This window comes from Ranitomeya imitator, chromosome 2 (genome assembly GCF_032444005.1).
Source record: "Ranitomeya imitator isolate aRanImi1 chromosome 2, aRanImi1.pri, whole genome shotgun sequence".
NCBI classification, from domain to species: domain Eukaryota; kingdom Metazoa; phylum Chordata; class Amphibia; order Anura; family Dendrobatidae; genus Ranitomeya; species Ranitomeya imitator.
Window position 1 is genome coordinate 449,812,647 of NC_091283.1, and position 13,777 is coordinate 449,826,423.

General features: G+C 45.8%; 1 protein-coding gene across 2 annotated transcripts in view; it reads right to left on the reverse strand.

Annotated features, from left to right (window-relative positions):
- Window positions 1–942: 942 nt before the first annotated feature.
- The window catches only part of ZBTB46 (zinc finger and BTB domain containing 46), a 42,044-nt gene continuing 29,209 nt past the window's right edge, over window positions 943–13,777 (reverse strand). For both annotated transcript variants that reach the window (XM_069751076.1, XM_069751075.1), the window contains exons 5-6: window positions 12,901–13,076; window positions 943–3,317 (exon numbers count right to left, since the gene is read on the reverse strand). In XM_069751076.1, the coding sequence (XP_069607177.1) occupies window positions 2,955–3,317; window positions 12,901–13,076 (539 nt within the window). In that variant the 3' untranslated portion in view covers window positions 943–2,954. The remainder of the gene's footprint in view (window positions 3,318–12,900; window positions 13,077–13,777) is intronic.

Sequence of the window (13,777 nt, forward strand, 5' to 3'; positions counted from 1 at the left end):
CGAGGTCGCTAGCGAGATCGCTGCTGAGTCACAAGTTTTGTGACGCAACAGCGACCTCAGTAGCGATCTCGCTATGTTTGACTCGTAGCAGCGACCAGGCCCCTGCTGTCAGATCACTGGTCGTGTCGGAATGGCCTGGACCTTTTTTTGATCGTTGAGGTCCCGCTGGGTAGCACATATCGCTGTGTTTGACACCTTACCAACGACCTCGTTGACGACTCAGACACCGACACATAGGCGTGCATTTGCGTTGCCTTTTCCGCACCCCTCCGCTCCGATTGGTGGTCGCTACTGCGTTCTGATTGGCGGTCATGCCTTCAACAGAAGGCGACATAGTAGCGCTTCCATCCTAGGTGTCAGAAGAACCGTTGAAGAATAGATAAATCGAAGAGGAGTCACAGGCCGGAGAACTCTACAACGATCTGCAAACCACCACGCGGTCAGGAACAAAGGACGGAAGGGCTATTGTGTCGCCTCGTAAGGCAAGGCCGCCACCAATCAGAACGCAGTAGCGACCACCAATCGGAACTGAATGGGCACGGAAAAGGCAACGCAAATGCACGCCTGTGTGACTACAACGTCACACAGGACGTCCCTCATCGAGGTCTGAATCGTCATAATAGCTGCCATGTGACAGGGTCACAACGACATCGTTGTACAGGTCGCCGCATCACTGCTGCGTCATTGGCAAGATCTCACTGTTTGACATCTCACCAGCGACCACATAGCGACGCAGCAACGATCCCTGACAGGTCGTATCGTTGTCGGATCACTTTAGCGTCGCTAAGTGTGACGGGGCCTTTAGGCTCCAGGAGTCGAGGGATTTACTTATGAGTATCAGTGGAGGCTTATTTCACAATATTTGCAGATTCAGAACCTTAATCTCCCATAACGTGCCCCTCCCTACCACCCCAACCCAAAAACTCACACACCGCACAGGCAGAGGTAGCAGCAGTTTTGTGTTTGTTTTTGTTTTTATTTAGACTGATTGATTTGCGATTATATCTAAATCTAACCCAGCCGGTTTAACCCTTTGACTGCTGAGACCAGGATTGACACAGCTCGTTTAAGTGCCAAAACCACCCCCCTCCCCTTCTCTGTTCTCCATATCCCACCCACAGACCCAAAATATTAAAACATCTCCAATGTCACAAACACAAGTTTATAATAATAATTCTTAGTCAATATAATATAGTATATTCCAACAAAAAATAATTATAAATCAACATTGCACGGTCTTGCAAAAGAAGAATTTTTTTTTTTTAACGTATTTTTTTGGAAATGTGTGAAAAGGGAAGGGGGGGGGGTGGTAAAATAAATAATATGTATAATCTATATGAAAAGCATACACGCAGCACTCATAGCAACCCCTTTTACTCCCCCCAAATATAATATTAAAATTATATTTATAGATCCTGGAAGAAGAAAATAAAAATGTTGCTTCCAGTTTTTGCATTGTTGACGAAATGTTATGCCCCAGGACTCCACTGGTTAGCTTTGGTTCTGGAGCCGTGTACTTCACGTCTGCACTACAAGTCCCAGCTTTGGAGGAAGCCTGGCTCTGGGATGGTGTCAGGCCTGCTCTGCGCCCTGCGGTTTTCAGGAACCTCTCATTAGACACACATCCTTCCGCCCCTCGCTGTCTGGGGGAGCACTGGGAGGGAGGGGGGAGATTTTACTGGCTACAAAAAAAAATGTGCAAAGGGGAAATGGTTATAAATAGAGTTGGAACAGCAGATCCAGCGGCCGTGGCCATCTTGGGCACCCCTCCCCCCCTCTTAGTCCCCATCTGATCTTCCTTAAATAAGAGTATAATCTTCAGCACGTGGTCGGCAGCTGCATCTAACAAGGAGCTGGTAATGTAATTATGGGGGAAGGGCTGAAAAAAGCCACCTCCCCAGGGTGGTCAGTTTGGGTCCTTTCCTGTCTTATTATGCAAATTGCCTCTAAAGAGAACTTAACTCTATAGCGCCACCTGTTGGAAGTAGCGATCCTACAAGTCACATTCAACCCTTTAACGAGCCTTGCAATATGACTTAGGATAAAAGCCAAATCAATAACTTAATTCGCAAACATGGTGTTTCGGACTGTTGCCTCGTCGTTTCTGTCTTATTATGACCCGTGCTGTACCAACAGGGAGCTCTTATTGCCACCCTTCCCTCACCTGGTATATACTGGACCCTTCTTCTTATAAGGACTATGAATGGCATATATGGCGGTGATGCGCATGGACTATGGCACCTACACACGGAATCTTTTTTCTTTTTCTGCTTCACGAGTCCAAAGGAAGCAGCTGTCTAACCAGACCATGAGCCAAAGTGCTGATGGGTGGTGGGGGCGGCACTGTGGGCCAAGGGGGAGAAGGGGGCACCTCATATCCTGATTGTGTTCTGCAATTACAATATATTACAAATCTCAGCTTTGCAAAAATTAAAAAGCGTGCCTGCGTTTAAAACCAGCAGCGAGGGGGACAGGTGGCATGCACGGAGGGGTGCAGGGTAGAGTGATGGTAGTTTTTAGGATGGTGAAAAGGGAAAAAAACAAAACTGGTCATCTTGCTGTGAATGTCTTGCTCCCCCTGCCACCGCTGGAGGCCTGTGTCATGGAGCGGAGGGGACAGACGGAGGAGATGGGACTGTACATTGCGACAATACCAGTGGAAGGGCGAGTTATTCACCTTTCCTGTATTCCACAGAGGACGGCAGGGCTGTTACTTAACCATTTCCTGACCAAGCGACAAACAAACAAAAAAAACGCCCGGATTCTGTCTGACAGGATACGTGGACCCTTAGAGATCACATGACCAGCCCCTCTCCAGTAATATCACATTGGTGTAAAGGTGGGGGGTGGGATGGGTTTTTAACATCACCCACCCCACCCCCACGAGACTAAAATTACTCTATTCACCCCATCACTTATTTTCTTGGGGATCCCATCGTATGCTCCCCTTACACCTATGCTATCCAAGTAAACTCCTTGATTGGTCCCCGGTTGACGTCCGGCGTGCAGTCCTCGATCTCATCGTCCTCTAGTATGACGTCGTCCTGTGAGGTCTCCGCCTCGTCTTTCCACTTGATGTCTTCCTCTTCATCCCCGCCCATGTCTTCATCCACCTTCAGCTCGTCCACATCTTCCAGATAGTGTTCTCCCGCGTACATGCCGTCGTCCGGGGAGTGGCTCCCCCGGGGCACCCCACGGCCCGCACAGTCCACACACACCCCGTGTCTCCGGGAGCCGTGTTTGATGCCCACGCTGGCTGCAGACATGAAGACCCGGTTGCACACCTTACATACGTATTTCTTGTCTTTACTGTGGACCTGGAAAGGAGGGCGAGATGGAGAATTAGTGACACCCCAGTAATATTTTGCATGTCGCGCGTGCTGTAAATATGATCATGCGCCCTCATACAGACAGATGGGTGTGTGCCCCTGGAGGAAGAGCGCCAAAGACGCGGTCCCCGGGGCTGGCTCTGGTTACATGTGAACGAGACGTGGCTCAGTCGGAGGAAGAGACAGATGGTTGTGCAATTATATGACAGCAGAGGACACTCTAAGAAGGAGCAGACACTGCTGTCATAGCAACCGAGAGTCCGGGCTGTGTAATGAGTCTGGAGAAGTGGCACCGGGGCCGTGTCTGGGGCAGGGAAGGGTTAAAAGCAGCAGAGACAGAGGCAGCCATCTTCAGCCAGAACTAGAGCTCAGAGCAGACATTGATCAAATCAAATCTGCTGCACCCCAAACTTCATGATCTACATGACTCTCTGCTACTGCCTAAAGTGACAGCCGATTTAGGGCACCGAATTAAGTTGTCGCCTACGGTCATCCAAACTGATGGAAACGAGCAGAAGCCAGCGCACGACTGGAGACGTTTCACTGCAGTCCGGATCAAGAAGTCTGTGAAACCATATCGCCAGCAGAGTTTGCTATGGATGTGGATTGTATGACTATTTTTAAAGGGGTTCTCCATTAATATGATCAGAACGACCATTCTAAGTAGGGATTTCCAAAAGTTCCCCCAGTATTCACCTATTGATGGGGAAACCTGGCTGTACATGTTATATTTCCCTGCAGCGCCACCACAGGGTAAATGAAGCATTAGGCAGTGCCTATTCAAATCAATGGATTGTGTGTGTGCATTGCATGACAGGTACTCCAGAACAAGAAAGTCATTTCTATTAAAGGGAATGTGTCACCAGATTTTTGCTACCCAATCTGAGAACAGCATGATGTAAGGGCAGAGATCCGGATCCAGTGATGTCACATACTGGGCTGCTTGTTCTAGTTGAGCTAAAATCACTTTGCTCTACCAGTTCTCTGTATAACCCTGCCCACATCACTGAGTGGCAGCTTTCTGCCTATGCACAGTGTACACAGAAAACTGCCAATCAATGGTGGGGTTGGGGTTATACAGAGCTCATGAATAGAGGACTAAACCTGCTGCCACGTCCTCTATAAAGATCTACTGCTATAACTGGTTTGATCAAAACTACAGCAAGCAGCCCAGTAAAAGGGACACATGGCTGGAATCAGGGTCTCTATCATACTGCTCTCAGATTAGGTGACAATAATCTGGTGACAGATTCCCTTTAAAAGGTTATAACAACTAGATTCTGCAAACACAAGCTTCCATCCAAACTCACGAGCCCCTGGTTGTGCTACACAGGAACATTTGCATGCCCAGGTTTACATTTTTTGGCTTCACAAAATAAATTTCTAAGAGCATAGCAAAGGGAGAGCAGACGGCTGGTTTATTATCCCTATAACTTGACGTGTCCCTTTATTTGGGTGCTACGGGTGACAAGACAGTTTCCCTCTCCCACTGATTCCAGATGCTGCAGTCCCCAAAGGGAACTTATATTTTAGTGTACACAAGCCACCTCCAAATATCCTTGCACGTCCCATTCAGTCCCCAGCAGAATTTCTTGCCCATTTCTTCTAGGCAGCCACCAAGGTGTGTCCGGCTCTGTGGACCTGTCACCGTAGCAGATTATTCATTAACTCATCCCTCCCATCTAAGTCTTCCGGACGCCGTTGTTATAGCGGCCATCTCCACCCAGCGTGTGAATGATTGACCCATAACTCTCAGAATTAAATACTTCTTCTCTTCACTAGTTCGTCTTAAAGGGGAAGTGTGCAATGAGTCGTTGCATCTTTTCTCCTTGCGCCATAAAGAAACCCTCATCCGTCCCCGATGCTCTTGGCAATTCGATAAAACTCTAGTGATAACAGTGGGACACTGCTGAGCTTTCCCCATATAGGCCTTGTACAACATGTGCGCACTTCTGGCTGCAGGTACTTCGCGCATCTTGTCCCTTACCTGACAATATTCCCACATTTTGCTCATCCAGCCCGATATTATGGGCTTGGAAGGGGCAGCGTTTTATGTGAACCTGTTATTTGGTTTTGATGTCAGATGGTTCTGTACATGGAAGACCAAAAACCGCCAATATGAAGCAACACTTCATCCCCCAACCCCACTACTGGGAGCCAGAGGCATTGGCGCTGTATGGTCCCATGACTGAGGATCTCAGCTTGTTCATACAGGACTGTACTCACCTGACATCATACAGGACAAGTGAAGGCCCTGCATATACATTCTACATATTCAAGCTTTACTCTCCTACGTGGGGCGGTATTATAGGAGTTTTATTACTCTAACTGGTAATTTACCATTCTTGGCCAGAGTTGAGCAATAAGATTTTTCGGTAATCCATAGCCACCAGATCAGTGCACTGCAAACCATCTCCTACCTGCATCGCCGGAGCTTCTGAATAGTAGGGCGGGAGCGCGGTCATGCCACAATGATGACATCACACCAAGCTAACCAATCAGAAGAAGCCCCAAGGATGGCAGATAGGAGGATCTCACAAGGCTCTGGGTGCAGGATCCTGAGCATCTTTTTGCCCAATTCTATTCTTGGCACATGAAAACAGCCCTCCAGATTCCCCCATAAGAAGGCTTATTCCTCTCAATCTAGGTAACATTTCTCCCACCTAAGGTCTAGTAATCTGCAGATCAACTAGAAATGGGCAAATATATTAAAGTGCAATGTAATTTTACAAAGACTGATTCTCCAAAATTTGGATTTTTTGGGGGGTCTTTTGCTTCTACGCAGATCTAGGCCCTTTGATCGTCACCCATCCAGTCCTTGCTGCATCTTCTGATCACGGCCGATTCCCTGGGACTCTCACGAAAGGTTGGAACTTCCGGCTTTCTAAGGAGGCCCAGGATGCGTCACGGAGCAGGTTGTGACCTTTTGCAGAACCATCCTGGGTGTCATCAGATCCAGAAGTCCCAGCCTAGAATTCATTACAGGGCTTACGGCAGCGATCAAACGATGTGACAAGGAACAGAGTGGCTGATGAAGTGAGTGCTGCCAGGAGATGCAGAAACCTTGCAGAAATTTCTGCAAGCAAATACTCAATGTGTGCACATACCCTTAGGGGTTGTTTTTTTTTTTTTAATTATTTACATCTGCACTTTATTATGCTCAGGGGGTTGTCTCTCCGGATCAAATAAAAGACATTAAATCTACGGAGAAAAATTCATCAAATTTCTGAGGAAAATTGAAATGTTTCCTAATCCGCTTATCACACATATAATTTCTTCATGCACAGAGTTCCTGGTGAACATGTGGATGGTTGGTGTTCATTCACAGCGGACAATCTGGAAAGCAGTGCTGCAGCCTAAAGCAATGATGACACCAGAGAACACCCTGTAGGCGATGCAACTGGGCTGTTGTCATAGATCACATGGAGGAAAGCTAGAAATCAGCCAAGCAGAAAAATCTGGGTACAATAGCAGACAGGTAACCATCGCCTCTAGGTACTACAGTTGGGAAAATAAGTATTTGATACACTGCCTCTCCTACAAAGAATGGAGAGGTCTGTAATTTTTTTATTGTAGGTACACTTCAACTGTGAGACAAAATCTTCATTTTAGTTCCAGAAAATGACATTATATGGTTTTTACATATGTCAAGCAATAAAATGCAAAGTAATTACGATACATATTTGATACAATAGAAAAAAACTGAATTTAATAATTGATACAAAAAACCCTTTGTTTGCAATTACAGAGGTCAGATGTTTGCTGTACTTATTGACCAAGTTTGCACACAATGCAGCATGGATTTTTGGCCTACTCCTCCATACAGATTTTCAGGTTTCAGGGTTGTCTTTGGGCAACAGCTCCCTCCAAAGATTTGGGCTTAGGTTTGGCGACTGGCTAGGCCACTACAGGACCTTGAAATGCTCTTTTAATTGCCCTTGCTGTGTGTTTCAGGTCATTGTCATGCTGGAAGACCAAGCCACGACCCATCTTCAATTCTCTTACTGAAGAAAAGAGGTTGTTGGCCAAAACCTTGCGATACATGACCCCATCCATCCTCCCTTCAATATGGTGCAGTCATCCTGTCCCCTTTACAGAAAAACACTCCCAAAGTATGAGGTTTTCCCCACCATGCTTCATGGTTGGGACTGTGTTCTTGGGATTGTACTCATCCTTCTTCCTCCAAACAAGGCGAGTGGAGTTGATACTAAAAAGTTCTTCTCATGCCTCTTCTAAACCATGCAGATGGTCATTGGCGAACTTTAGAAGGACCTGGACATGTGCTGGCATGAGCAGGGGGACATTGTGTGCCCTGCAGGATTTTAATCCATGATGGTGTAGTGTGTTATTAACGGTAACGTTTGAGACTGTGGTCCCAAGTCTCTTCAGGTCATTGACCAAGTCCTCCCGTGCAGTTCTGGGCTGATTCCTGACCTTTCTCAGAATCTTCCATGAAGCCCCAGACAAAGGAAGATTAATGATCATCTTGTACATGTCCCCACTTAATTGTAAAGTGCTGCGGAATATGTTGGTGCTATATAAATAAAAATTATTATTATAAATTATTATCTTGTGTTTCTTCCATTTTCTAATAATTGTGCCAACAGTTGTTGCCATCCCAGCCTTTTGCAGGTCTACAATTTTGTCCCTGCTGTACTTAAGACAACTCTTTGGTCTTGGCCATGGTGGAAAGTTTGGTTTGAGTGTGTGGACTGGTGTCTTTTCTACAGGTAATTTGTTTAAACAGGCGCAATTAATACAAGTAATGAGTGCAGAGTAGGAGGGCTTCGTAGGCTATGTGCACACGTTGCGGATCCGCAGCGTTTTTTGCAGTGCAGAAACGCTGCAGATCCGCAACTGATTTACAGTACAATGTAAATCAATGAGAAAAAAATAATGCTGTGGAAACGGTGCAGTTTAAAAGAAGTAGCATGTCACTTCTTTTTTGTGAATCTGCAGCGTTTTTGTACCCATTCCATTATAGAAAACCACAGGGGTAAAAAACGCAAGAAAACCGCACCAAAAACGCTGCGGAACCGCACAAAAAACACGACAAATCCGCAGGTGGGGTTTCTGCCAGGAGAGGAAGAATCCGCACCAGAAATTCCTAAGCCTAATCCGCAACGTGTGAAAACTAACAGGTCTGTGAGAGCCAGAATTCTTGCTGGTTGGTAGGTGATCAAATACTTATTTCATGCAGTAAAATGCAAATTAATTATGTAAAAATCATACAATGTGATTTTCTGGATTTTATTTTTAGATTCTGTCCCTCACAGTTGAAGTTGTACCTACAATAAAAATTACGCACCTCCCGATTCTGTGTAGGTGGGAAAACTTACAAAATCTGCAGTCTATCAATTACTTATTCCCCCCCCCCCCCAACTTTGATATTTTTGCACTCCTAACTGGACAAGCAGCTTGAAAGATATTTTGCTATAATGACTTCATGAGCTTGAAAAATTACAACCACGACTCTGGGGGCAGGGAATTGACCATTACAGATGTTTTGCCCTCTCTTAGAAACTCATTACTCAGCAGAGGGTGACATGGAGAAGGTTAAGGAGAATATTGCCTTTGCTCTCCATTGTATTCTATACAATATCTTATCCATGAATCAGGCTTCATTAATATTCAGAACTTGGATAATTTAGGAAATTGCTAGTCTAGTACAAGAATGGTGTTACTGGGTCAGGTTCCTGCCTCTTAATCCAAAGAAAGGGATTCCTTGTCAGAAATGGAACATTCTTAAAGAAGCGCTACTACAAATTACACAGTCATGTGCCATTCCAAAAACAGCGCCTTGTTAGTCTCAGTGGCCACAAACAAGTAAAATGGCGCCAGGCTGCATTAACACTTCCTGCTTCGGAGCTACCCGGAGCGCACAGGATATGGGGCAGTCTCCATGTGACCTGTGTGCTATACAGGAAGCAGCCGCCCTGCGCTGACCTATTTCCAGCCCGTGGACACTGCAGATTTTAGGTCACGGAAGAGGAAATGGTCAGAGAAGAGTCACTGGCTCAGCACAGCTGCTCTGTAACCTGAAGGAGACAGGAACGACCTGAGAACCTGCAGAGAAAGTGACCCATATAAGATTCTGCTGACTTCTGATGTGTCGTCCGCAATGCAACATGCAATTATCCCAGGTGAGGACAGTGCAGGCTCCAGAAGAACCAGGGGGTTATACCACCCTCTATCTAAGGGTACCGTCACACAGTGCAATTTTCATCGCTACAACGGCACGATTCGTGACGCTCCAGCATCGTAACAATATCGCTCCAGCGTCGTAGACTGCTGTCACACTTTGCAATGTACGACGCTGGAGCGATAATTTCATGACGTATGTGCGATGTAGAAGCCGTTGGTTACTATGCGCACATCGTATACGATATATGTTACACCATGCGATCATGCCGCCACAGCGGGACACTAGACGACGAAAGAAAGTTTCAAACGATCTGCTACGACGTACGATTCTCAGCGGGGTCCCTGATCGCAGGAGCGTGTCAGACACTGCGATATCGTAACTATATCGCTCGAACGTCACGAATCGTGCCGTCGTAGCGATGAAAATTGCACTGTGTGACGGTACCCTAATGCAGGATAAGGGGCTTGTGTTATATTGGCCTCTGTAATAGGGTGCAATGTGCAGAAAGGCACAGCGAATAATAGGTCACCTCCTTCCATGGGGGGTCCCGTGCTCAGAAGCCCCTCTAAAACCCACAGCGGAGACCGGATCAGATCGAATGTCCAGCAGGCCTGAGAAGCCCATTTATTATGTGGTCGACTATATAGGAATGATCTTCTATAATATTATAGTTCCCAGCGAAGAAGTCAAATCATTATAATGTGCGTTATATGGGTGTCCCACAATCAGCAAAGATGCATTACTTATCAATAAACACCCCTCCACTCCTGGGCTACCGCTGTACAGTACTTCCACCAGTCTTTGCTTACTTAGCCACAGTGATGACATCACGTCAACGCCTGTGACTGCTATAGCCAATCACTGACCGTGACATCACTGTTAAGTAGCAGGGAATTTACCAGATGGGGAAAGCTTCATTTATATGGCATTCTTTATGACCCAGAAAAACGAATTTAGCAGTGAATTGCACCAGTCAATTGTCAAAATATGGACATGTTATGCACTTCTCAATCATGACCTCTTGCGTGTCAATCTTATCAGAAACGTCCATGTTGGGAACGTATATTCTAGATCCCCATTAAACGTACCCATCTGGTCCCCGGGCGCCCCTGTAAGGTTAGGGATGTGATATTACAGATGAGCGGTGGTTATAATGATGCAGAGAATCTCCCTGTTCCACTGCCTTATCTATAACAACGGGATTCTCTACCATCAGACATGAGCGATGCTTATAATGAGGGCTTTTGTAATTACACAATGAACGAGCAGCTGACCACATGATCATAGACTATTATAAAATCTTGATTGTTTTGTTGCCATGGAAACGCCAGATGGATTTCGAGGGTCATACATTCAAATGACTGCACCAGAGCCATTGCGTGCAAATACTTGAGCAAAAGGCTGAAACGCAATGAGAACTGCAGCAGCAGAAACAACCAATTGCAGGGAGGTGCAGATGGCTGAAGAGCCTCCTGGGAACGTGGGCCGACACATTCTGAAGGCCGAAAGCCACTTGGTAATGATGTCTTATTTTGCAGGGCTGCTATACAAGAGAATGCCTCTATAAAGGTTACAAAGCAGTGCTGCTCAGAGGAGTCTGACCATTTCCTCCAAGTGACCTCAGATCTGAAGACCAGAAGTAGGTCATGTTAGGCTGCTGCATCCTGCACCAATGATTAAGCCACATTCTAAACATTTTATGCATATGAAAGCAAATAAAGGGTTAACATTCACTTGATAGTTTAGATGTCAATCATGATGTAAGAATCAGTGATGTAGCACAGATTGCTCCTGTGCTCATTGTCACCCCCTGCTGAATTTGACTCAAGTTCAAGAATATAACTACTATAATACTGCCCCCTATGTACAAGAATATAACTACTATAATAGTGCCTCCTATGTACAAGACTATAGCTACTATAATACTGCCTCCTATGTACAAGACTATAGCTACTATAATACTGCCTCCTATGTACAAGACTATAGCTACTATAATACTGCCTCCTATGTACAAGACTATAGCTACTATAATACTGCCTCCTATGTACAAGACTATAGCTACTATAATACTGCCTCCTATGTACAAGACTATAGCTACTATAATACTGCCTCCTATGTACAAGACTATAGCTACTATAATACTGCCCCCTATGTACAAGAATATAACTACTATAATACTGCCCCCTATGTACAAGAATATAACTACTATAATACTGCCCCCTATGTACAAGAATATAACTACTATAATACTGCCCCCTATGTACAGGAATATAACTACTATAATACTACCCCCTATGTACAGGAATATAACTACTATAATACTGCCCCTATGTACAAGAATATAACTACTAGAATACTGCCCCCTATGTACAAGAATATAACTACTATAATACTGCCCCTATGTACAAGAATATAACTACTAGAATACTGCCCCCTATGTAGAGGAATATAACTACTAGAATACTGCTTCCTATGGACAATAATAACTAGTATAATGCTACCCCATGTAAAGAGTTTGTATGTTCTCCCCGTGTTTGCGTGGGTTTCCTCCGGGTACTTCGGTTTCCTCCCACACTCCAAAGACATACTGATAAGGAATCTAGATTGTGAGCCCCATCGGGGACAGTGATGATAATGTGTGCAAACTGTAAAGTGCTGTGGAATATGTTAGCGCTATATACAAATAAAGATTATTATTATTACATGTTATCAAGTTTTCATACATTGAGGAGCAGCTCTGTCATAGAATAATATAGAGTGAAATCTAAATCTCCTTAAACTGAGGTTAATACAATACTCAAATCCCTCCCCTTTAATTACACACTAGCTGAAGAGCCCGGCGTTGCCTGGGCATAATAAATATCTGTGGTTAGTTATAGCACCTCACTTCTCTTATTTTCCCATCACGCCTCTCATTTTCCCAATCACATCTTTCATTTTCTCCCTCACACCTCTCATTTTCTCCCTCACTCCTAACACTTGTCATTTCGACCTCACATCTGTCATTTTCCGATCACTCCACTATTCTCCCTCACTCCTCATTTTGCACTCACACCTTTTCATTTTCACCTCACACCTCTCATTTTCACCTCAGTATATACATGTTTGTCATCTCCCTTATATATAGTATACACCTGTATGTCATCTCCTGTATATAGTATATACCTGTATGTCATCTCCCCTGTATATAGTATATACCTGTATGTCATCTCCTTCTATATATAGTATATAACTGTATGTCATCTCCTCCTGTATATAGTATATACCTGTGTGTCATCTCCCCTGTATATAGTATATATCGGGGTCCAGACGTGTGTCTCTGCAAAATTTTGTGGCTGTAGCTGCGACGGTGCAGATGCCAATCCCGGACATACACACACACACACACACACAGCTTTATATATTAGATTTATTTCCATCTCTTACCAGCGTGTGGCGCTTCATGTGCTCCCGCCGTGTAAACTTCTTGCCACATATCTCGCAGGGATATGGCCGCTCCCCGGTGTGTGATCGCATGTGTCTCTTCAGGATGCACTGGTGCATGGCGGAGAAGCTGCAGTACGGACACTTGAACTTCTTCCGGATAACTGTGAACTCATTGACTGCAGGAGATGAGGAGAGCGGCTCAGGATTTACAGCAATAACCACATAGAAAAAATGCGTCTTAACATTGAAAGTGTACAATACAATGACTCTGTACTGTAGCAGTGCTGAGAATACAGAACCCACTTATTAGAGTCTATACTCTAATACCCTCCCTGTAATACATCCGATGACATGTACGACATCACCCGTAGCATCATGCTATCAGGACAGGATGTCTCAAGCCTAGGGGGTTCTTCCCTGGTGCCATCTCCCAGGACACAGCCTCCTGCCACACACCTGGGGAGGGGGTTCAAGCGGGCGCCAGCTCCCAGCATGCAGCCAGGGACTCCAGACCAGGTGCCCCCTCCCGGCAGGAAGCCAGGGAGTCCACGACAGGTGCCACCACCCAGCATGCATCCAGGGGGTCCACACTGTACGGCACCTCCTGGCAGGAAGCCATGGAGTCCACGACAGGTGCCACCACCCAGCATGCATCCAGGGGGTCCACACTGTACGTCACCTCCTGGCCGGAAGCCAGGGAGTCCACGCCAGGTGCCACCACCCAGCATGCATCCAGGGGGTCCACACTGTACGGCACCTCCTGGCAGGAAGCCAGGGAGTCCACGACAGGTGCCACCACCCAGCATGCATCCAGGGGGTCCACACTGTACAGCACCTCCTGGCAGGAAGCCAGGAAGTCCACGCCAGGTGCAACCAC